Source organism: Calidris pugnax, unplaced genomic scaffold (assembly GCF_001431845.1).
Source record: "Calidris pugnax isolate Ruff unplaced genomic scaffold, ASM143184v1 scaffold32, whole genome shotgun sequence".
In the NCBI taxonomy this organism is placed as follows: Eukaryota; Metazoa; Chordata; class Aves; order Charadriiformes; family Scolopacidae; genus Calidris; species Calidris pugnax.
In genome coordinates, this window is record NW_015090783.1 from 4,035,725 (window position 1) to 4,061,784 (window position 26,060).

A 26,060-nucleotide genomic window follows, 5' to 3' on the forward strand; every position below is an offset into this window, starting at 1 on the left:
TTGATTTTCTTTATTTGAGCAAGTGGTGAGAAAATGGCTCACATAAGATGTTCTCAAACTGCTGCTTTACCTCTCAGCAAACTAATGTTTGATATTACTCATTCACTTAGAGGCCTGCAGCTTTTCAGTAAGATTAAAGATTTGCAGAAATTTATTTATTTTTACTGTACATCTATGATTGCTAAACTTTTTTCCTGATAGTGCCAAGAGGGATGGAGGTAAGCAAATCTGCTCTTTCAATATCTGTTTAGGCAACACTTCTACTCATTCTTCCTTTTCATAGGAAAATATCCTTACTGATGCTTCAGAAATGATTTAGGCTTTTGTGTTAGTTGTCTGAGCTCATGTTTTCTATCCTGGCATCTAAGTACAGATTTTTATAAAGGCCGAAGTGTAAACTGTCATAGTGTTCATAATAGTAAAATAGTTGATGAGACAGTTACACAGTTTCAGATAAGGAACAAACTAGGAACCAATGAAATCTTAAATAATAAACTGCTTGTTTCCAGTGTTGCATTATGAAAATGTTTTCCACTTTTTCTCATTCTGTCTTGCAACTGAAGACCTCAAAACAGTTTACCAAAAGTTAAACCCAGTGCCATTGCTTCATGTCAAGCAATTATTAAACCTGCTTGCAGACGAATGGATAAGTCTAGATTTGACAAACTTTCTCTAGGCCACGCCATGACTCAGAATCACAGCCAGCAGGAGAACATGAATCCTGAGTATTAATCACTTTTCATCTATTAGCCAATATATTTTGTGCCAGGTTCCAATACTGTCAACAAATACGCTGGCACAGCAGTTGGATACCCTTTTGATCATGCAATTCCACTTTAAGTGCTGGTGCTACATTGCAGTGTTTCAATTTTGAGCAGCAGAATACCACCTCTGCTCCATCATGGAAAAGGAGTTGCATCACGGTGGGAGTTCCGTGTCAGTCTTAATCTTTCACTGTGTCTGTCTCATTTCAGCTCACCTGCAGCTCATTTGTTACCATCCCCGTGGTCCTGTGTGCCATATCAGGACAGCATACTGTCAAGCTGAGGAGGGGAATGAGTTTTTCATAATCCTGTCAATCACTGTTCTTGTTTTGACCTCTCACATCTTGCTAAACAAGTGACCTGCTAAGCAGGCTCAAGACTAGCTGTAGCCAATGTGCAGCTGTTTTTCATAGATAAAGCCAATGTAACAAATCAGACTACAGCCATAGACAAATACTGACAGCACATGTTTTAGGGAGCATCTCTTACTGACATTAAACAATTATTTTTGACGCTGAAGGAGACATTGATTACAGTGGCAAGACTTGACTTGCATTTAGTGTGTAGTCATTTTGAAGGATGGCTGGAAAACGTGGACATTGCAGTCTTTTTATTATTGCCAGTGATTATATACAGATCTTTCCATTTTGCATTCTCTTTGCAAAGCAAACAGAAGGATACAGAGCTAAGGGATAATGAAGCACAGTGTGTTGCTTCAAATCTTTGCTTTTGTAACGCTAACAGAAATGGGGAGAAACAGACAAGCATTTTTTTGTTATTTGGGTGTTTGCATGTCGTTCAAACAAGAGAGTGACACAGTGAATGTATCAAAAGAGCAAATCAGCTGATTGTGACATATTGATGTATTTACATTTCAGACTGAGTCACGTGAGGCAGTAGTATCTTTTTACAGATTAAGTAGCCTGTCCGGGAAAGGCAGAATGGTAGCAAAAATTCACATACTGAAAGTCATGCTTAAGCTCAAGGAAAACAAAAAAAAAAATGTCATCTTTCAAACATAAATATTCACCCAGCCGATGGCTGTAGCTGGTAAATGTGGCTATTGCAGTTATTTTCCTAATATGTTCCCTTTTTCAGCGTTCTTGTGAGGACAAAGCATACTAAAATGATAGCCATTTATTGTACAAATGGCTACCCTTTTTATTTTTTTGGTTTTTTTTACACAGCAGGGGTGCTAGCAAGGCTTGAGAAAGCAACAGGTGGGAAAACACTGATGCAGGCATCATCTTGATATGTGAATTTAACCATTTTCAGTGAAGGAGCAGAAAGCTAACAAGGTACACATGTGCTACTGAAGTCTGATCTTAAGTAGACAGAGAGGAAACTCCCAGCACTAAACAGTGGCAGTGACATGCTGGTAAAGCAATCTTCTCAGGAATGCCTTTCAATGCTTCTTACTGGCTTGAGTGGGGAAGGTCTGCCTGTAAAAAATGAATTGGGTGATGGCTAAGATCTACAGTATACAAGAAAACAAAACTACTACTGATTCTCAGTTTGCTAAATTGAATGGCAGAGGCAAATCCTTTTTAGACTATCCATTCTATGACAGCTTTTAGAGATGCTATGTAGGATCCAGTCTGTAGTCCAGTTTACCTATATCTGCTATTTCAGAGAAAAGTGCAAAAAAATTCATCATAGACAAGTAGGGCTTTGTAAACTTGCATGAAGGGGATAGTCTGCCACGAGAGTTCAATGTTATGAATGTCTTTTCAAAATAATAAAGTTCAAATAAGCAGGCTGTTTTCATTGATAAATATTATTTTAGGTAATTTCACTAGTGAAATAATTAGATTGTTATTGATGTGATTCTTGGGAGAAGTACTTTTAAATGCCACACGGACTAAATGGCAAAATCCAAATTACAGAGTACAATTACTGTCTGTGGGGCCAGTTTCCTGTTTCTCTTTCGAGTTAAGGTTTTCCTACAAGGAGCACAACGGCAGTCAGGACTGTCCAGAATTGGTCTGTTAGTGCTTTTCATTGTCAGAGCACTTTAAACCCTTATCTAATAAAATGAGAAGACTGCAAGCTGTAAGATTGAAACAATAAGATGCTAAGAGATAAAAAGAAGCAGTTATTTCAAGCATAACTAATGCCGATTAGGGTAATGTCACAGCAGGAGTGCTGCAATTCTATAATCTCTATGTCAGAATGGGGAGACCTGACTTCTCACTGCCGTCTGAGCTTTCCGCGCTAACTTTAAGTTTGTTCCAAAATACCCAGAGATGAACATTGATAGGTGGGAGTTCTTAATTTAAAATGAATATTTGTGCCATATGGATAGTTAAAATGCATTCTGAATTTTTGCTGACACTTTCTAGTAATTTGTTTTGTGTGAATTTATGTCATGAATTGAAACCACTGCCACGTCTTAAAAGCAAACAGTATTAATGGCCAATTGCACAAGAAGAATGGCTTTTTCAATCCAAATGTTTGTGTATTATAAATAACAAATTATTTGTTGGTCCAATAACCAGTAAAATATTACTTACCGTGTCTGCTGCAACCACTCTTGACAGCTGAAGCTGTTTAAGTTAAATGAAACAGACTCAGTAGTGAGGGGAGACCTTATCGCTCTCTACAGCTCCCTGAAAGGAGACTCTAGTGAGGTGGAGGTCCATCTCTTCTCCCAAGTAACAAGTGATAGGACAAGAGGAAATGGCCTCAAGTTGCACCAGAGGAGGTTTAGGATGGATATTAGAAAAAATTTCTTCACGGAAAGGGTTATCAAGCATTGGAACAGGCTGCCCAGGGAAGTGGTTGAGTCACCATCCCTGGAGGTACTTAAAAGACAGGTAGACATGGTGCTGAGGAACATGGTTAAGTGGTGGTTTTGGCAGCGTTAGGTTAATGGTTGGACTTGATGATCTTAAAGGTCCCTTCCAACCTAGATGATTCTGTGAATCCTGTGACAGGGCGTATTTAAAAGTCCCAGAACTGGATTTTAGTTTTCAAAGCAATAGCACTTGACTATAGCATGAATCACCACTCTTTTGATTCTCCCTCCCTGACAAAGTAAAAGTTTGATGCAGAGCACATGTCAATTCAGTTCCTCAATGTGAAGGGAGATATTCCTGGCATATTCCATCCAGGACCTGGACCAGACCCTGCATAGTTATACAACACTGTGAAGAACTGTAAACTGGTACCAAATTTGGATGATCTTAAATTACAAATTGCAGGAAGTCAGTGATGATGTATAAACAGCTGAGTTTTTTCTGCAGCTGGTGGAGAGTGGAAGGTAAGGGGAGGCCTCAAAGGAGGGTGCTCTGTGGTGCTGAGCAGCAGCAGATCACTGTGCCACCACAACTATCCTGCTGCCTTCCTCTGTTAATCTTAAATCCCACAGACAAGTTGTTGTGACCATGCAGCACAGTCCTCCTGGCAGGTATGTGACATACCCTGGTGTGGGACCCGTGCATTAATGTCCCACAAACAGCCAGCTGCTGAAGAGCAGCAGTTTGATGCTCCTTGTTGAACTGCCTGGTGTTAGATAATACATGTCATCCATCCTTGCCATGAGCTCAATAAATAGGTGAACTGAAGGACAGCAAACTGATTTGTTCAGGGCAGTAAATCAAATGTGAACATTTCAACCTCTCTAGTGTTTATTAAATTATGTTGTTGTTATGTGTGTTTGTTCAGCAATTTGTGAATTACGTTGTTTTATCATAAACACATTTTACCAAAGTTCATCACACAGTGACCCTTCTCCATTAGTATGTTCTGAATTAATTGTGCTGCCATAAAGCCAATGGCAACTGCAATACCATACATCAGATCTTTTTTCTAATATAGCCTACAAAATTATTCTTTATGGGTTGTTGCTATGTATTTGCAAGAGAAATTTTCAGTGTTAAAAACTTCCATGTTGAGATTTTTTCTCAAATTATTTTTCATTTGTGTTTCTTAGCAAGGTTAAAATAAATCCTTTGCAATAATTTAACTTCTAGTTAATTATTCTGTAGCAGTCCTGGCATATTAGGGGTAGGTAACTGTGGGGCATTTACCTGATCTTTTATAAGAAAAAGTGTCAGATCAAGAGCTCTAATCCCTGGCAATATCCTTGACACAGGTGTTATAATATGGATGCATCTTTTCTTTTTTTTTTTATGGAGAGAAAAATTGAGAAACACTGATTTGTGTAGTTGCACCATCAGTCCAAGCTGGGTTCTGGTGTTCAAGAATGCCAACTACCTGCTATTTCCCCAAATCCTGCACTTTCACTGCCTCTGCAAATAAACTCCTGTGCCCTATAAAATGATGTGCATGATTAAGTTCTCCACTGAGTTGATTTGAGGACTGATGTGAGAGCAAGAAACAGAGGGAACAATAATGGAAATTTTTCAGAATCCACCCTGTTGTGCTTTAACCACTGTATATATTCATTTATGAAATAATTTGGAGTGTTCAGCTTTTTAAATCTGCATTCAGACTTTTAAAAATTATTTGTTACAGACATTCCTACAGAAACAGACAGTTTACACGTGTTTCTTTTGATATGCGGTCTTCGAAGAGTCAAAGATCCTCTGTATTTAGTAAATGTATTTTCAGGTAGGTACCTGCTATTTGAATACCCTTGTTTTGTCCCTGGATTCAGATGAATTTCTTCTAATGTTTCTAAGTTTGGCATAAGCTGATTTATTCATTGCAGAAAACTTCATAATATATTTACATTTTTGTTAAGAAATGTTCATGTAGCCATTGATCTGTTCAATGCATTATTTCTGTTCTGCATCTTTTCCAGCCTGCTGAGAATAACATAGCTTTAAAATCAAAGCAATATTTGATGATTTTACTTGCTGGAAAAACTATTTTGCTGTTACATTCAGTATTAATGGAAGGCAAAAGAAGAGCTCACCTACTTCAAAATAACTTTCTTTATCGTACTGTCTTGTGGCTATTACACCAATTTGCATGTGTGCTAATTAATATCATTGAAGTTACAAGAAAATTTTACCACCCATCGTTATGGATTAGCACTGTAAACTAGGCTGAAGTTTTCTTGTAGTCGCGTAGGTGAATGTTTTGCCAGATTCTGTGTGCGTGTCTGTAAAAGGTTCAGATATTCCAAGTTGGAAATTTAGGCTTCACTATACAGTTTGCTTTTCTAAGCCTTTACCACCTTGTGACACTTAGTAACAAATGTAGTTTATTAAAGTCATGTAACTGGTTTTGTTCTATTTGGGTATTGGAAGAGTGGCAGATTTCTCTTACGCACACAATAAGTAAGTATTAATTGTAATGGTTGTAGTTGCTCCCACACATTTCTTTACATAGCAGGAAAAATTCATTTTGTCTTAGTGGCCAGAGCCAGTGCATTCTATAGAGTATTGTTCTCCTGAGACTATTCAAAATTAATATCTGAGCTTAGTTAAATAGCCCTTGAATCATAAGAGATTGCATGAAGCAGAAATGCTAAATACTAACTTTCAGATATGCTAATCGTTTGAATTCTGAGTAATGTGAAGACTGGGTATGAAATCTGGCACACATTTAGTTTTTTTAGTAGTAATACAGTATTTGCCTAATTCTTCCTCATTTATGCAGCCCTTTATATTGATTTCAGAGAAAGAATTAAATTAAATAAAAAATTAATAGTTTTGATTAATAAAAAAAGATGTTCCTCTTCTGTTTTAGACTGGCACAGAAAGGATCCCAGTGTTCATCTGGTCATAATTGGACCTGCAGTAAGTTGTTGTTATATTTTTTATTTTATTTGTATGTTTATTCCTAAATACTTCTGTTTATTCACATCCGAGATACTGCACTAATTTATTCCAAACTGAACCTAAGTCTGAGGACTTCTAGCTATTACAGAGATAGGGTACGATCCTAGCTGTTACAAAGGCTGTTCACAACAGGTCTGAACTGTGGAGGTGGAAGCCATTCCAGTGCTCCGACTTCCAAAATTCAGGGTTCTTCTGTCAGCTGAAAGGCCTCTTCACTCAGCGTGTGCTCAGCTTTTGCATTGCAAAAGGGAAAGTAGGTAAGAGGGTTTTCCTGAGAGGAAAGTGCTCTGAGGTAGCCCGCCTCTATTCAGTTAGGTTTTTATTAATGCAAACTGTTAGCAATAGAACTAAAACTGTGTACAGCAACCAAAGATTTGTTTTACATATACCGATTATTATTTTGTTGTTGTTTAGGAGGCTTGGGCTAGTTTTATAAAGGGCATTTGCAGCTGGATTACTATAATTTTATGCTTAGCTCAAGCACATGACTTGATAATGCTTTTCATCTACTATGGTCTCTTAGAGCAAAATTTTTAGGGTTTCATTTCACTACTCATTCAACTTTTGAAGATAAAAAGTATAAACATATTTGGATTTTAAGACTGGCTTCTGGTTTTTATACCTGTGGGATAGTGCAAAATTTTTTAGAGAATCAGCAGTCACTAATGCAAATAAAATACTAGAAGTGCCTACTTCTGCATGAATAATTAGTAAATATCTTAAAAGGCAACAGTTGCAAACTAGGTGAATTTTTTTAGTAAGTATTGTTAATAAGAATTTTTAATACTGTGGAAGTGATATCAGATGCTTGTTATCCTTGTTCTTATCTTTTGTTCACGTGAAGGATTGTGTCTTTGTTCCATCTAATTTAGATTTTGATGCCATTTCTGGTAGTCTCAATTTGTGCAAAATTAACAGTTGTCAGCAAGTGCAAAATGATGTCAGGTTTCTGTCTGATACCAGACAGCAAGGACAGAGCTTGAGCTGACAAATAAATTCGGTGAAGTCTGTCACACATTTAGAGTCTGAGTGCACTAAAGCCTGGGATACAGATACCTGAGAGAGAAGGAGACTAAAATAAATAAAATCAGAAACTGATTTGTCCTTATATGTCCACATTTCAGATCAAGCTTAGAGTTGGTATCATTCCTTCCAAAACAATTATAGGTATTTTAGTAAAAGTGCTGGCCAATATTAATGAGAAATTTCATTTCCCCCCCTAAAGTCATAAAGAATCTCTTTAACAAATTTGGAAGTTACAACTTCTAATTCTCTCTCTTTACAGCAGGGTCAGTCAGTCAGATGGCAGCTCTTCTCTCATTGGTAACTATCTTTAGAGAAAACGTACAATTCGGTTGCCCTCTCAAAATGTCATGAGTTTCTCTGCAATGGTTTGCTTTTCATGAAACTCCAGCTCCTTGAAAGAGTTTAAAATCAAAGCTATCACAGTCATTATTAAGAAATAATCTTCTTCTAGTTGTGGAGAAAGGTTTGAACATGTGGGCTTATGAAGCATGAAACAAGAAAAACTATTGAACCCTCCTAACCCCACCCCATTTTTAAATCAAGTAGCATGATTTCTGAGAAAGTAACAAGACTAAACTCTGAAGAGGGAGGCATGCACCATGTTAGCCAAGTCTGAGTCTGTTCTGAATGCGTAAAAGGGAGTGAAGTGTTGCAGAGATTTTCTGCCAGTTTCTGATGGTCTCTTATTCATGTTTGAATATCTACCATTGTTTCCACTTTGAGATCTGTCTGATTTCACCTGCAGAAATGGAGGCCATTGGAAAGGATCAATCCACAAACCTATAAATGTTCTTATGATTTCTATTAAGTACAGTGCTGAAAAACTGCAAAACCACAAAATGCATGGTTAATTTCAGAACCATAAGAGAAAGATAAATATTTCCCAAATCTTGGTCTAACCAATACCCTTACCTAAATATTTGCTAGCACAATATTTCCCGTGGCCAGATCCTCAACAGTAGTGACTGCACTCTAAAATGGTGAGGGAGAGGGGAAAAGATGACTCTGAGCCACCAAAGTGTTTCTAATCCTGTACAAAATGAGGTTCATTCCCAGAGCTTCTCACAGCACTGCACAGGGACCAGGCGGAGCTGCAGGGAGACTGTCCTGCTGCTGCTGCTTCTAGTACGGTACCTTTGTCAAGGGAACATACTTCATGCTAAACTAACAAAACTAATTGCAGGTCTTTTTGAAAAGAAATCAGTTGTGCTACGTGTATATCCATAGCAGCAGAAGTCTTGAAAAGGCAGCCTGTAGCCTTAATCTAACCAGTGGAAAAGTTATGAGGAGGCAGCTGTGTCCTATGAAACAGACTCTTGCTGATGCCAAAAAGGTACTAAAAGCTTCACTGTTTCATCTGGGTAATGTGTTTGTGTGCCTCTGTTGCATCTGATTCCTCTTCACACAAGCCTGAAAACTTGCAGACAGTCTGTTTTATAAGAAAATAAATAGAATCTGAATGGGCAAATAACTATTTTTCTATTTTCTCATTCAGTTTTTTTCTTTGTAAATTTGAGGACATAGGATTTTATTTTAAAAAGCTGTTTTTACATTTCTATTTTATCTGCATTTTTTTCCACACTGATACACAAAATGATTTGAAAGTGAACTGGTGTGGAAAGCAAATCTAGAGCAGGTGTAATGAAGCTGTGCTTTAGAAGCAAAAGATGCACTTGCTGCCTCCAGTGAGGATTTTAAACATTTCAGTCGTCTTTTTAAATTTGTTTCACTTTTTCATAAGCTAACATCTTTACAGTAAGCTACCAGAAATAACCCTGTGGCAGTACATAGGCGGGATCAAGGACTGAACCTCCTTAAACCATTTAAAAACATATTTCTCCCATAGTACTAAAATACTGCTAAAGCATGAAAATAAATTTCAGCTGTATTAGTATTTAGCTGTACTCTTCTTATTCATGTTATTTCTCAAACCACAAAATCTTAAGAAAATCAGTGCCATTGTCTATGAAACAAGTCACATTTATTGTGAATATTTAAAAACCAACACAGTAGGATTATATTCATTAAGAATACAAAAAACAAAAGCCCACACACTATTTCCTGCTTTGCTTCTACAAGATTGTAACCTTTTGACTGCATTTGCTATGCATGATTATCTCAAATGCTTCAATCTAAGTAATGGGATTGTAAGGATTGGGTCCTCTTCCAGTTTTCCTTTTGTTCATTTGAAGGATTGGGTCCTCTTCCAGTTTTCCTTTTGTTCATTTTTATAATGAAATTCAAAAGAATAGCTAATTTTCAGCAGCTCTGTATTCCAAGAATAGAAGCTTATGAAACTCTAAAAAAGTTAAGGCCCCAAAACTTGTGTCCAGCTGTTGGGTAACCTCTTGAAGCCCACGTTGTGCTCTCTGCGTAATTCTTAATTGTACTTGTAGGCAGTACAGAATGTTGCTGTGTTTGTAACGATGCTGCTTTCCATTGACAGCTATTTTGTCCTCTGTCCAACCTCTGCCATGCCCATTGAGACAGCTTTGCATAATTGCCTCCACAAGATGGAGGGATCTATAGGGTCACGTAGCCCATCTCTTCATAATGGATGGCTGTTACCTACTGTATGTTTTCTGGGCTAGTTCTAAAATGAAACAGCTGTTGACACAACTAAACTAGGCAGCTACAGGAAGTCTAATAACCTGGTCCAGAATATCCTAGAGCACAATAATTAGGAAAATCAGATAGGAGACAAAGATACAATTTCAAATTCTTTAGCCTGCTGAGGAATATGAAATTCTGCCAGCTACATCCTGAATAAGTGTCCTACTCACTGACATATTTCTTGAAAGGTAAGAGCTACTGCTTCTATTAAGCTTACAATTCTTGTAATCCTTTGTTTGCTTGTTCTTCAAAAAAAAGTCCCTGAAAATGCATTCCCAGAGCTTCTCACAGCACTGCACAGGGACCAGGCGGAGCTGCAGGGAGACTGTCCTGCTGCTGCTGCTTCTAGTACGGTACCTTTGTCAAGGGAACATACTTCATGCTAAACTAACAAAACTAATTGCAGGTCTTTTTGAAAAGAAATCAGTTGTGCTACGTGTATATCCATAGCAGCAGAAGTCTTGAAAAGGCAGCCTGTAGCCTTAATCTAACCAGTGGAAAAGTTATGAGGAGGCAGCTGTGTCCTATGAAACAGACTCTTGCTGATGCCAAAAAGGTACTAAAAGCTTCACTGTTTCATCTGGGTAATGTGTTTGTGTGCCTCTGTTGCATCTGATTCCTCTTCACACAAGCCTGAAAACTTGCAGACAGTCTGTTTTATAAGAAAATAAATAGAATCTGAATGGGCAAATAACTATTTTTCTATTTTCTCATTCAGTTTTTTTCTTTGTAAATTTGAGGACATAGGATTTTATTTTAAAAAGCTGTTTTTACATTTCTATTTTATCTGCATTTTTTTCCACACTGATACACAAAATGATTTGAAAGTGAACTGGTGTGGAAAGCAAATCTAGAGCAGGTGTAATGAAGCTGTGCTTTAGAAGCAAAAGATGCACTTGCTGCCTCCAGTGAGGATTTTAAACATTTCAGTCGTCTTTTTAAATTTGTTTCACTTTTTCATAAGCTAACATCTTTACAGTAAGCTACCAGAAATAACCCTGTGGCAGTACATAGGCGGGATCAAGGACTGAACCTCCTTAAACCATTTAAAAACATATTTCTCCCATAGTACTAAAATACTGCTAAAGCATGAAAATAAATTTCAGCTGTATTAGTATTTAGCTGTACTCTTCTTATTCATGTTATTTCTCAAACCACAAAATCTTAAGAAAATCAGTGCCATTGTCTATGAAACAAGTCACATTTATTGTGAATATTTAAAAACCAACACAGTAGGATTATATTCATTAAGAATACAAAAAACAAAAGCCCACACACTATTTCCTGCTTTGCTTCTACAAGATTGTAACCTTTTGACTGCATTTGCTATGCATGATTATCTCAAATGCTTCAATCTAAGTAATGTTGAAGGATTGGGTCCTCTTCCAGTTTTCCTTTTGTTCATTTTTATAATGAAATTCAAAAGAATAGCTAATTTTCAGCAGCTCTGTATTCCAAGAATAGAAGCTTATGAAACTCTAAAAAAGTTAAGGCCCCAAAACTTGTGTCCAGCTGTTGGGTAACCTCTTGAAGCCCACGTTGTGCTCTCTGCGTAATTCTTAATTGTACTTGTAGGCAGTACAGAATGTTGCTGTGTTTGTAACGATGCTGCTTTCCATTGACAGCTATTTTGTCCTCTGTCCAACCTCTGCCATGCCCATTGAGACAGCTTTGCATAATTGCCTCCACAAGATGGAGGGATCTATAGGGTCACGTAGCCCATCTCTTCATAATGGATGGCTGTTACCTACTGTATGTTTTCTGGGCTAGTTCTAAAATGAAACAGCTGTTGACACAACTAAACTAGGCAGCTACAGGAAGTCTAATAACCTGGTCCAGAATATCCTAGAGCACAATAATTAGGAAAATCAGATAGGAGACAAAGATACAATTTCAAATTCTTTAGCCTGCTGAGGAATATGAAATTCTGCCAGCTACATCCTGAATAAGTGTCCTACTCACTGACATATTTCTTGAAAGGTAAGAGCTACTGCTTCTATTAAGCTTACAATTCTTGTAATCCTTTGTTTGCTTGTTCTTCAAAAAAAAGTCCCTGAAAATGAAACTTTTTTTTAGAAATGGTGAAATGAGCTGTTCCAAAGTGTCTTTAAAATGTTATATGTTTTTCTTTTAGACCTGAAGTTTTGTTAATTCAGATCCTAATTGCCAACTTGTTTCAGCTGAATTAAAACTGTATTTTTTATGAGTTATTATTTGTCCTAAATTGCAGCAGTAGAGCTACACGTTAAGCCAGAAGACATTGAATTTCCTTAAGCATTTACTTTATGGAAAAGATGATACAGAATGGCTAAATTTAGTCTGTTCCCAAGGATCTTATATTTTTGGTGCATTTGCTGCAGGCAGATTGTGTTGCATTGCAGACAGCAGTTGTGTTTTCAGTTGTAGGGGAAGCTTGGTCTTGCTGAGCCTATCCAACAATCGATCAGATAAAAATTGTAATGTGGGGTCACCTGCTGCTGTGAGTAAAGCTGATTCCTTTCACAGCGATGCTGTCAAAACTACACAAACCTGAGCAATTGAGAAAATTCTTCCTATCCATATTGCATGTGCTTGCAGATACAGCTTTTCACTCTTTAGTACTCAGGGTGATATTCTGACAACTTTAAATGTACAAAGACCTCTTTTTACCCACAAAGTCGAGGGCCACAGGAGTCCCAATGTTATAATGAAGATGTTTCTGGACCATTGCTTCTCTCCGAGTTAATTTTTATATGACAGCAATTTAATGTAATGTGTTTATAGAAGATTTTCTAGATTTTGGTCATGGTAGACCCTGTGTTTAACAGGCATCTTCATTTTTGTCCATCATTTGATCTGTGACTTTCTGCATTGTCAAACATGTCTCAGATGTTTCTTTGCCTGTCAGCAGAGTAGAACTTCCTTAATGGCATATCTGGTCCTGTGAGGTGTAGTTCCTTGCAATGTGGCCACTTCTCTTTCCATGTGTCATCTCATCTCATCTGTTCTGATAGAAACTGTTCATACAACGCAAGCTGCTTTCCTCTGATTTCTGCTAAATTGATGAAATTTGCAGTTTTCCAAAGGCTATTCCTCTGGATGGGTGATTTTTTAACAAAAGATTATAGGTAACTGATGATAATATTTGCCTGCTATGTTGAGAGGTAACAAAATATACTCTGAAAACAAATACTCCACCTGTAGAAGAACTCAATCATGGAGACATTTTGGGTGGAAGTAACATTCTTTTCTTTTCAGTAGCTTTTTCTGAGACTGCTAAATTCCTAGGCATCCTGCCATAGTCAGTTGGCTTTGGAAGCATTCACGTCTTTTAAGTGCATTTCCAACTTACTGAACAGCTTATGTTGTATCTAATTTCTGTTACATTGAGCCTGTGGTTAGATAACTGTGCCCCCTCAAGTTCCTAAATGTAGCTCAGGGGGATCACTTCTCTAAGTCATTGCTACACCCATCCTGAAAGTAATAATTTAACTGAATTCTCATGTTCAGTCCAGGCTTCTTGGAATATCTACCACTAGAAGAATACAGCATAAAGGATTGTTCTGTTTATGAGGCGGATGGCAATTTCTTGGCTTCCACAGATGTAGATGGGATAGAAATTAATATCTTACAAATTTTATGAGTCGTAGGCTGTAGTTTTTCTCATCCTTCTAAAGGCAGAAGAGCAAAAGACCATATCTCACTGCTCATTAAATCACTTACAAATACTCCATTGATTTTAATGGAAATGGTATAGTTCCTCATGAGAGGAACTCAGCATCAAAATAGTACTTTAGGGGAAAAGCCAAAAATATATTTATATAGAAATAGCAATTGTGAAGTTCAGTATGAAATACCCAAGGAACCTGTGACATGACATACTCATTTAGTGTATGGATATGGATCATAGTCTGTTGTCAGGATCAGGTGGTGCTTCAGGAAAGGGCACTTGTTCCTCCCCCTGCTGTTACCAAAACTACTTTCATAAGTAGTTGAGTTGAGCAAGCCATTTATTTCTCGCATTCAGTACAAATTGATCCCTTAGTGCAAGAGTGATTCGCTTGCATCTTTTAATTTATGAAACCCTGTTTTCATGAAATAATTAATCTTGTGTTCAAAGTACTCAGTCATAGTTATAAAATAAATCCTGACTTTTTTCCAAAAGAGTTTTCTAAAGTGCTTTGTGAGTGTTCTCTATCTCTTAATATGAAAAACCCCACAAAACCCAAAATATTAACATACATTAAAAAAAATAATACTAGGTTATTCCCAGTACTTAAAACTGTTGCATCCTGTGCAAGCTACCATAAATTAATCTAATACAGTCATTCAACCTTAATAAAAAAAAGTCTAGTTCTGTTCTTCATGTCTAGTTAAAGATCTCCAAGTTCTGTTTATTTCTTTTAATCATGTTAAATGAAAATAGCAGACGTAGTTAAGCTTTGTAAATAAACCTGCTGGAGTTATTTGCTGAGCTTGGACAATTTTTTAATACCTCTGGCATACCTTCATGATAGACTATATTTTAGAATTTTGTGTTCATTGGTTTTCAAACTAATGTTTCTGTCAGTACATAACCTCTCTCTGACTGTCTCAATTTACGTTGCTTCCTGTGTTAACTAAAGCCTGTGTTAACTAAACTAACTTTCCTTCCCCACACTGGTTACTCCATACACGAAGGGACAGACAATTGCTTGGCACCTCAGTGCATTGCTCCTCACTCAGACCGTAAGTTGTCAAATTGGTCATTTGAATCACGTTAGCCTTAGCAGAGTCATCTGAAAACAGTCATTCATGTTAAATCGATCCAGCTGTAATTAGAACCTGCAGCCAGAGGGATGTCAGGGAAGAAGAAATGGAACCTCCCCTTCTGACAGTAGCCCAGAGCTATGCTGCATTAGAGCAGTCACTTAAAGGTTTAGAGTGGAGTAGTCAATTCATGCTCTGCTCTGTGCTCACTCTCCAGCTGGGCATTCCAAGTGCCAATCACTCACCAGAGCCTTGGTCTGAAGGGTCAAATGTAACTACCAAGCTACAGGTCTGTGGTTTGATTTTAAGGCTCAGCACATTAACGCATGTAAATATTTTAGTAAAAAAATATGCTACAGTTTATTTTTCTTTTCTGGGTATTTCAAACATATGCCATAGTGCTGAAGTAGAGCCATATATCTGTGTTTATATTCCTTTCTAGGTTGATCCACTTTTTGCAAGTGAAATTAAAGAAAAAATTAAAAGGTAAGAAGTTAATATTAAGCCTTTTATCTGCTCCAAGTGAAAGCATTTGGCTGACCAGCTTTTAAATCATGTCTGTAAATGCTCTTTTGTATATACCAATGCACTTACATGCACAGCTCTCTCTATGACCAACAAATGTGTACTGATTATTTGGCATTCTGAGACTAGGTATTCTGCACATTTTAAATTTTAGAATAACCAGAAGATCTCTTCATGTTTTGCCGTAAATCACATCTGATTTAGTGTGATTTATATTTATTATTCTTTTGGGTCTTTTCATTCTTTCTCTCATCCTGGATTTGCATGCTTGCTGTTGGTGGTTAAATGAGTAGATGGACAAGATAACCCTGTATAGCTTTTTTCTGTCCCTAGTTTATAGCCTTCCTGATTGAAGGCTATAAATGTTAGAGAAATGAGGGGTTTTTGTGTGTCTGCAGAACTTAGAATTCTCTGCCTGGGAAAGAAAAAATGTATTATCTCTGATTGATAATATCTGATAATAGAATCTGCATAAAATATGTAGTTTGCAATTCCATTTTTTGAGCAAGAGATAATGTTTTTTGTTTTCTATCAGGGGAAACATGACTCCTGTAATCATACATTTATACTCCAGTTGATATAATTATTTATCTCTACAGAAGCTGGATGTTACTACACAATCAGAAAAGCAAATTCTAGTTGACAGGGAGCTGGTCTTGATGTCAAATGCACTTGTGTTTCCATCTGGCTTAGTAATCTCACGTTGAGGTTGAAGAGGCGGGAGCAGACTCATCAAGCGGAGTAGATGCTGGCTTTTCAAAAATGGCCACCAATCTTAAAGATCTCACTCACTTCATCTGAGACTGAACACCTAATTACCTTATTTTTCCACCCTTCACCCTGGATTTGATTGACTGTTGTTAATCTGAGGAAGAAGACGGCATGTAACTCTTCAGGAACAGAAGAGTGCTTATAATAAAAGGGGAAGCAGAAGAGATCTTTCAGAACTGCATTCCATTCCCCAAAAGCCATCACCTGAAGAGTCAGCATCTCCTGCAGTTGACCATTCTGATGATACCTCTCCACTTCCCTAAGTGTTTAAACTGTTTTTCATAAATCTCTGCATGCATCTTCCCTGTATTACACAAATTATTTAGGGCAAAATTGCACTCCTATCCACTGAACTCGGCTCCTTCATTTATGAGACTGATTGTGGTTAACAAAGCACGGTGCTTAGTGATCAACTACAAAACTTCAGAACAACAGATAATGAAGTGGCAGACAGCAATGCATACTCTATGGAGTTTATAACCACATTTATAGGTAGAAAGCTAATGAGAACATGGTGAGGTAGCTTGCCCATGGGCAAGAGATTGTTAGCATCAAAACTGTGCCTGAATTACTCTGACCACCTTCCATCATAGCCCTAAGTTTTAAGAAGAATTGTGAGAGCACATTCTTAGGAGATGCCCTATTTGTGTGCATTTTATTTCTAGGGCACCTGGAGTACATTTATTACAGGAGATACCACAAGATGATCTTCACGCTGTTATGAAAAGGTGCTTTGCTGTGGTGAATAGCTCCATTTCAGAGGGGATGTCTGCTGCAATTCTGGAGGTAATTGCATCTTAGCGGTAAGGGTTTTCAGTGAGGTTACAGTGAATCTGAAATCACCTTTTATCACTGGAAACGTGTGTCAACATTTTATGTCCATGTTTCAAAGCTGGTGGAGACAAAACTAAAATATTTCTTTTTGCAAGTGTTAGTAATTAAGGTTTCCTTCCCTTGAACTGACAGATTTTTATGCTTTGTCTATTTATTTTTTGAAGGACAGAATGTAATTTTATCAATCTTGTTAAATTAACAATACAGACCTGAGATATAAGAATCATTCTGATTTATTGGGGTTGTCACTATTCTTGATTCAACATTCACTTCCTTATAATGCTGCTAGAATAGACTTTCATTTATTTTTACATCCTTTCAAAAAGCAATCTAAGAGCTGTATTTGGATATTTAATTCTGAAATGATTAATGAATGAATGACATACTTGGTTAATTTTTTTGCCATGAGTATTGAAAATTAATAACCAGGTTTATTTCATACCTGTCAAAGTAGGACACTGCTTATATCAAATGCCTTCTAGGAAAAAAATAAATGTACTTGAAATGTAAGTTCTCTGGGCAGACACCTTTTACTATTCCATTTTATTTGGCAACTCGTGATGATCTCAGAAGATCATAGAAACTATGACATGATTTGTGTTAAAGACTCTCCTATGTCTGTTTCTAATGAGTAATCACGTTGCATTTCCAGCATGCTTTTCTTCCAAACAGCTGAAAATCCTTCAAACTAAAGAACTAAGTGAGCACTGTAAGAATTATGAAAGTTAGGTGCTGGTAAGATAGCAAGTAAGTGTTTTCTTTCTAAAATGCCAGTGCTCAGAGGTGGAACCAGATGCTGTTTCACAGCAACAATACTCTATAAACAACAATTACTACAGACTGTGACATTTCCAAAGATGTCAGTGTGGCAGGATAGACAAATTTTGTACGTTCAGTAGTTGAGATGAAATGGAGTGTACCAATGCAGCCACAATTAAGTCAGTGACACAGAGAAGTAAAAGTTAAGTAACTGTCACCTCCTCCTGACCAGTTAAACGTTCCCTTTAGGACTACTCGCATGACAGTTGACCAAAAATCAATGTGAATTATTTCCTGAGAGTGTCAGTGAGTTAGAGACGGGGAAAAAAGGCAAACCAGAAAAGACCATTAAGAGACACAGCATCTGCAACAGAAGTGCAAGTGTGCTGGGTACAAATCATTATGCAAACTCTGGAGTGATGAGAAAATTGATATAGTTTTCACCAAAATTTTCCCATCAGATTTGAGCAGTTAAAAGGTGTTTTTCTTAGCTTTTATCAGGAGAGGGAGTAATCTTTTCAGTGTCTTAACAAATATGTGGGAACTCAAAGCAGAAAGATAATGCTAGTTTACTTCAGTGGTAACATTGAATTCCTGCTTTAGGAATTATTGATTTTTTTTCTCTTCTCTTTTGACGTTACAATTTTGATAAGTTTAAATTTGATAACTATAAACTGACTCAACAAGGAAAGTTTTTTTGCAGCGTTCTTCTCTGTGTGTCTGAACTTCTCAGTTATCCTACAGGGCTATTAAATAGTCAAATACCACCTGTGGTGGAAAGCTGTCCCTTTAAGTTTCTGCTACACAGTTATGTTAAGTAATTTATTCCTAGGTCATACCCAGATCTCTCTCTCAAAAAAAAAAAAAAGAACCTCCTCCAACAATTGTTTTTCTCACTGAAAATTGCTACACGAACAGAATAGTAAAAACTTCCTGTTGTATTTCTCTTCTGTCTCTAAAAATTAGAAGACTATCCCAGCATTCTATGCAGGATGTCTTTATATACACTTGCAAAGTTAGCTTCCTCCATTTTGATGTTTTTCTTACATTAGAAAAAAGTATATATTAGGATGAATCATCAAGAAGTATTTCAATTTTTCATGCTGAATTTATTTACATATATATGTATTTTTATATATATAGTAGATTAGTTAGTATTGCTTTTTTATCTTACATGCAGCTTTGTATGTCATGTCCTAGGCTGGTCTGATTGATACATTTAATTCTACTGAAGACACTGCTAAAAACAAAGTTAATCAGCATTTAATCTACCTTTAAATCTTAATCTGTCTTAATCTGAGTTTGACAACTAAACATGCTAAAATAAACTGGCAAATGACCGTAGTGGAAAAATTAAATTCTCTCTTCTAAGTGTAAGACTTAACCTCTGGTAGGCTGTTGGCTACTTCCTTGTACATGAGAACTTTTTCATGAAAGAAAGAAGAAAAGATCTTGTTCTCCTTTCTTCTGTTATTACATTGGTGGAATAATTTTAAACCTAATGGCCAGCTTTGGTTTGTGCCCATGTATAATCATGTGTTGAAAATAAGATGTAGTCTTAAATATTCCTAAGTGGAATATTTCTTCCTGGAACCCTCACTTCCTACCTTGCTTTTCTACCAGAAGTTACAGTACAAGGGGAGAATCAGCAGATGAGAAAACACATGAGGTTTTGAGCTGTCAGACTTCACATTTTACCATTACATGTTTCATTTTATCCTGGTACACCGGGACGTGAGCAGCTACCTGAAATACCTCCCGTAGTTTCTCCGATAAGACACTTGTGCTGTGGTGCTGCCTCTTGAACTGCTCGCCCAGGGACAGTGCTGCTGTGGAGCTTTGCTCTCACAGTCCCGTTCAGTGAGAAGCACGGGGCTACTGGTGAGTGAGATGGGAGCCCGTGGCTGCTCTCCTTTTGTGTAGGTGTTACGGTGCTGCACCTACTCTATACAGTTATCTAAGAATTATTATAGAGAACTAAAAAAGCGAAATATTCCTGTTTGGAAACTATGATCTCCTGCAGAGAGATTCTCTTCACAGGGAGAAAAAATAAATCTATAACCAGATACGTAATCCATTTGTTTTCACCAGGCTCAGTCCTGCCTTGTTGTTGCATAGCGGAGGAAGGAAAGCCTCATCTCTGAACTGGTGACTCATAACCTGGAGTTTATCACAGAGGTGGTGTAACAGCGATAAAGAGAGCTGGCACACTTTCAGAAACCTGAGCATGCTAGGTCAGGTGCCTGCTGGTTACAAGCAAATGAGTTACCAATTACAGGTGCAAACAGAAATCTCGCATTATAGGAAGGAAAGACTAATAAACATGGCACAGGTGTTGTGAGACAACAGCTCCGGTCCCAGCTGAGTTAGGATTTTCTAGAAGCAGAATTAGGTGTTTAGTTATCTCTTGAGAAACTACGTGAAGCTTGCCCTTTTTACTACCTCACACCTGTTTGAATTCTTCTAAAGTTATAAGGGTTTTGGAATGTTATGTCTGTTTACTAGACAATTGTACAGTGGGATTTGATGACATGCTTATAAAATATCCTACTGAAAAATCTCTCTCAGAGGAAGTGTCAATCTAATCAAGTCCCTCCTTGAGATGGCCAGCAGTAGGAAGGGCCATCTGTTGAGATCTTGTTAAATTAATAAGGCGAAAAACTACGTATAGAAATCTTTTGGTCCTAGGCTGGAGAAAGCATCTTGCTTGATTTTGGAAATGCAACTTCCATTCTCTTGAAAGTTCAAAATTTAATAAAGTCATGAATCTGTAAACAGTATTTTAGTATGAGATAAATATATAATAGGTAAATGAGATAAATATATAATCATATCTGTTTCCACCTGCCTTAAAGTATGAAAGAACTAGAAACCATAACTAATGACCAATATCATCTAGTACTGATATCTCAGAGATTTTGCCGTATCAGATCTATTTTCTGTTTAGCATTTGAAAAAGAGAAAACAAGCATTATAACAAGCATTTTAAATATGTCTCTTCCTCAGAAAGCTCAGGAGTTCCGTATGTTCCTGGGTGTGTGATGGTGACACAGGCATTGCTACTGGAAAAATTAGTGCGTTCTCTATATAATTGGAAAGAAAAAGGTTTTGACTCCAGCACCATTCCGTCACAGTACTTTGTGCTCTCAATAGTATCCCAACTGTTGTAAAAATCATTAGATATTTTTGCTTTTACAAAGAACAAAAGCCAATTAAAAAAATTCACCATTAAAAAGGGAGATGGACAGACTCTGTTTTGCTGTATGGCAAAATCCAGTCTTAGACAACATTTGAAGTACAGGCCTAGAAAGGATGTTGTAGAGCAGTAAAATTGAAGAGGGGGCAACAAAAGATGCATAGGCTTGGAGGAAGAAAATGAGGGACAATCAGGAAGACAAAATAGTAAATAAAACCTGTATTTACTCTATAAGCCCTATACTGCTGGTTAGAAATGCTTATTGTGTAATATGCTTCCAAAGCTGAAATTTACACCCTGCATCCTTCTAAAATAGCATTAAAACACATTCACAGTCAGAATAATGTAACAAAACAGATGGCCAATGGACTAAAATGTTATTTTATGCTATTATTTGTGGAACCTAGGTCAATAATTTATACATATTTTCAACAATGCAAATGATTCTTTTTACTGCTTAAAAATAGACTAAGTATCTAAATTAAATTCTAAGCCTCTTCATGTAGTAATTATTTACAGCCAAATCCATTTGTTTAAGGCTGGCTGGTATAAAGCCAGCCCCTCATCTTATGTATTTGGCCATCTGTTCTGTCTTTCAGTAGCTATAATTCATTGGTACCTATGTGTTTTGGGACCTGAAAGTTTTCTTATGTAGCAGTTACTGCTCTCCAACTCTATGAGACAGAACAAATGTCTTTCTCTTTAGAGTTCAGAAATTACAGAAAATGAAACATAAACTTAGTGATCAACTTCAATGAGTCATCAACTATGTAGCATTCAGAAATAGAAGTGAATGAACATATCTCGTGATAATTTTTATTTTTTTTTTAAATGTGTGCTACAGTCCAATCCCAACTGCAGTACAGCAATACTCTGCCAGCCTCTGGAACCACACCGTTAGGGTCAGTCAGCACAGAACTGGCACAGGGCACTCACCCACAGATTTGACGATCACTATTGATGTGTAGTCCAGTGGCACAGTGTCCACTGCTCACTGCCTCTGCCATGCTGGTATTCAAACTCCTCTTTGTCTTCCAGCTAACTAGTTGTGGAAATAGTAGTACTTCAACTGCCAGTCCTGGGGTGGTTGTGCTGTGTTTTGTGTGTTTTCTTTTTTGATTCTTTCTTTTTTTCTTTTTTTTTTAATGGTGCTCTTTCCCTTGAATGGACAATCGCTTGTTTGGAAAGAAGCCAGACCTGAAATACTCTTACAGTTTTGGTTTTTTAAAGGAGAAATGCAAAGGGGTGAGGAGAGGGCCATAGGCAGGTGACAATGAATGCTGACACACTTCACTGCCACTATCAAGCTCTTGATTTTCAGTTCTGAAGTTCAAGTAAAATATCTTCATTCCCTGTTCACTGAACGTGTTTGAATGAGGTCAACAGCCAGCAGAGTGAACACAAGGGCATTTAAGCCTGTCAATAGGAAGGGCTGAAAAAGAGCTGAATCAGAAATTCTGTCTCTCTTTGAGATGTTGATGCTTCTGTGGGAATGCTGTTGTTAGGACAATATTTGGGTAATTAGAGCCAAAAGGAACTTCCTCCACCTGCAGACTCAAAACCAGTCAGGCAGCTTGGGGCACTGGTATCTCTCATTTCCTGGGTGAACTTTGAAGTTCTATGAACTTTGCTGTGTTGGTAAGTACATACTGTTATCATACGTTTTTGTAAACCTACCTTTGGAAAACAGATTTCTTCTTTTAACAGTGAAATCAGAGTAAATGACAAAATAATTTGTGGATGATGAAAACTGTATTTTTTTTCTCACCAAAATGACTTTTTTATTTTAGAAAAAGCTGTATCTCAACTTTGGACACTTAGAAAAATTCATTTTTATACTTCCCATTTATTTATTCTGATTTGTGTTCACTTCATTAACCTATTTGTCTGAATTGCCTCCAGCTGACCCAACAGTTTCTGATACAATGTGTAGAACAGGTTATTTCGTTAAGGGTTACTATTATTTTTAGAGCTAACTACTGCAAAGCAGATGTTTGTGCCAGAAGGTCTGTAGAATTTCTATGTCCAGTGTAAATTCATCTGCAGTGGTGATTTAAACAGGGTTTCTCTTTGACATTTTAAGCTATTAAGACACATTGCTAAATCACAGCAGTCCCTCACTGTTCGAAGCGTAATTGGTTCTGTGCATTATCAGCCAGGTATTTTTGTCTTCAGTTTTTTCCAAACTATAAAAAAGCATGGTTTTCTCCTTGGAGTTTTGTTCTCCTGCTATGTAGACTGCAGCAAAATTGCTTCCCATCCGAGAGTGTAATGACAGTAATTAAAAACGCATTCTCTCTGAAGTGACAGGGAATCACTATGAAACATAGTGATGTGAAACATGAAGATTTGGGGGAAGGAATTTCTTTCTCTTGTTTGATACTGAGATAATTGTACAATATGAGTTTTTCTGATTTTACAGTCAGTGCATCTCAAGACTTCCAAATTCATCAATAGTAATTAAATTTTCAGATCAGGATATGCATGAATGGCACATGAATTGAGTGGCCAGGGTTTGCACACTAGTTACTTCAAAATCTAAGCTGTTTTTTTAAAAGTTACCACGTGTTAGGTCTCTTGGAAATGGTTTACTAGCTTTGAATGAATCAGATGCTGTACTCTGCTCCCGATTCTGCAGGCAACCTGAAATACTACCATGTTCAGACACACTTCCTTTCCTTTTTTTATCTAATATACATACATGCACACACACATGCACATATAAATAAATGAATAAAAACATCAACCAACCAGCCAATAATTTCTGTGGAATCAAATCCTACTTCTTCAGATGTATTCCTTGGTCTCTGAGGAGTCCCGTACCAATAGCTCTGTAGATAACGTTTTGAAAGCGTAATGCATTTTGAAAGCATAACCTTTTCTCTCCCCTCCTTGGTATAGCTCAGGCAGAAGCTGCATCAGTGCATACTTCCCCCCAATCCCCAAACACTCAAAGTCCAAGACAGGCTACAGTAACAGATGCTGCCAAAAGAAAAACTCTTTCCAGAGTCCTATATGACCTATAGGAATCAGAACTAAGGAGAAAGAGCCTGGTGGTTTCACAGTCGCCTTCACCTTCATTGAGCTGCCCACGTCTCCAGTTCTGCACGTGTTGTAGAAAATCTGCAAAAAGTGCATTTTAATGGAACAAGAGAACAGATACTTTGTTGGGGAGAATTGGCTTTTTGTGCTATGAACTAATCTTCTCCTCTGTGCGCAATAACAGTAGGAGTTACAATGCCAACCTTTGATCTGAACCTTAATTTTATCCTCTTAAAGCCTGCCATAGGTCAGGAGTTTCCAATGGCAAACAAACTGCATACTTTGAGGTGGAAATATAAAGGATGAAACCAGCTATCCATTGACTTTCTGGATTGATTGCTTCTGATAGTATGTTCAAAGTTACAAGACTAAGAAAAATATAAACAAAATATTTCAGAGAAGTTCCATATGGGAGAACACTTAGTGTTTTTCAACTAAAAAATTGGAGAGATTGGAAAGAAGTTTGGTTTGTTGTTTCTGCTTCTCATTTTAAAATTGTAATCATTAACATCTCATAATCCCTTCGTCCTAATAAACTATTGTTTCCTTTGTCTATATTGCTCTAGGCAATGGATTTAGATATTCCAGTGCTGGCAAGAAACATTCCTGGAAATGCAGCAATAATAAAACATAAGGAAACAGGACTGCTATTTTCAGATCCCCAGGTAAGAAAACAACAAATTCTTAAACCTTTCCCTTCCAAAGGTTAGGTTCATTTTCCATTACATGCTTGTGTCTGTCTGGAAACTTGGCTTTTACTCTCAGCAATTTTTCTCAGATTCTTCTAAAAACCTGGGTGTTTGACTGCCTTTCTTGAAACTCTGCTGTTCTCATTCACTTTGCAGTTCGCTAAACTTTTACTAGGTGTCAGCCTTGCTGAATGTTTCTCCAGCCTGTGCTGCTTCAGAGCCTGCCATCTGAGTGGGGCTCCCTGCTCAGCGACCTGTGGCACCTCAGTTTGGAGGTTCCACAAGCAAACCCTGGAAGAGATGCTATGCACACGTCGTATTTCCTTTCAAGTACTAACTGAAATATGAACTCCTATTAGGCAAGCAGTAGCTAACTGAAAGAGAACTATGAAACTGAAGTTTTAGATAATACTTTATCTATAATTTCTAGCAGTAAGTGTTAATATAAAGCATTACTAGGTCCGAGATATTTCTCGGACAGAAAATAATTATTGAATAAAATTAATCAAAGTGTTAGAATGGAGTTTCTGTGAAGATAAGTAAGTGGGGAGAGAGGGAACGCTACCCATATTTAAATGCTGGAAATTTTAATTTCCGTTTATTTTCCTGTATTATGGCTTTGCTGTTACATAATTGTACATGTTGTGGATGACTTTCAAACACAGATCCCATAGTGGTTTTTGTCCAACTCAAGATTAAAAACCCCTTGCTAGAACAGTCCATTCGATAATTTTGTAAATTGAAAATGTATCTCATTTATTTACTTTGAGGAATGTGTGATTAATGCATCCTATTAAGCTGTGTTTCAGGAAGGTGAATTATCTGGGTTAGTTTTGGAGGCTTTTTTAATAGAAAAATTCTTGCAGCTCATGGTTTTGTTTCTTTCTTTTTTTTTTTTTTTTTCCTGGTATATTCATTGCTTCCAAAAAAAAAAAAGTTGTTAACTTCTGGAATTTATTTTGCTGTGGAAGTATTCCCTCTTACTGCAATATCCTTTGGAAATGAGGTACTTCCAGGCTAGTGGAGGCTGAGATATAAAGCTATTTATAAAATTATTTGTACATGTATTCCCTGCAAAAAGCCCATTGACTTTCATATGCTTCTTCAAAACTTCAAGGATCATGTTGAACACGCAGACTGATGGCTCTCCTGATATTAATTCTGATACATTCTGTTGTTTCCTTCAACATGCTGGTTACATTTGGCTTGGAATTCAAATACATTATTCATACCAGACCCAATTAGCTTCATCACACATCCTTGTAAGAAGTCTCTTCTGTGATCTCCAAGCATCCAACATTCCAAGTGTTCATCTGGAATCAAATAAGATCAGTTTTCTTTTCTTTTTTTTTTGAAGATG

General features: G+C 37.1%; 1 protein-coding gene across 7 annotated transcripts in view; it reads left to right on the top strand.

The window, feature by feature from the left end:
• GLT1D1 (glycosyltransferase 1 domain containing 1) overlaps positions 1-26,060 on the top strand; it is a 122,362-nt gene that overhangs the window by 90,204 nt on the left and 6,098 nt on the right. For all 7 annotated transcript variants that reach the window (XM_014962705.1, XM_014962698.1, XM_014962714.1 and 4 more), the window contains 5 exons: positions 5,244-5,339; positions 6,426-6,475; positions 15,327-15,370; positions 16,846-16,966; positions 24,578-24,676. In XM_014962705.1, coding sequence (XP_014818191.1) covers positions 5,244-5,339; positions 6,426-6,475; positions 15,327-15,370; positions 16,846-16,966; positions 24,578-24,676 — 410 coding nt within the window. The remainder of the gene's footprint in view (positions 1-5,243; positions 5,340-6,425; positions 6,476-15,326; positions 15,371-16,845; positions 16,967-24,577; positions 24,677-26,060) is intronic.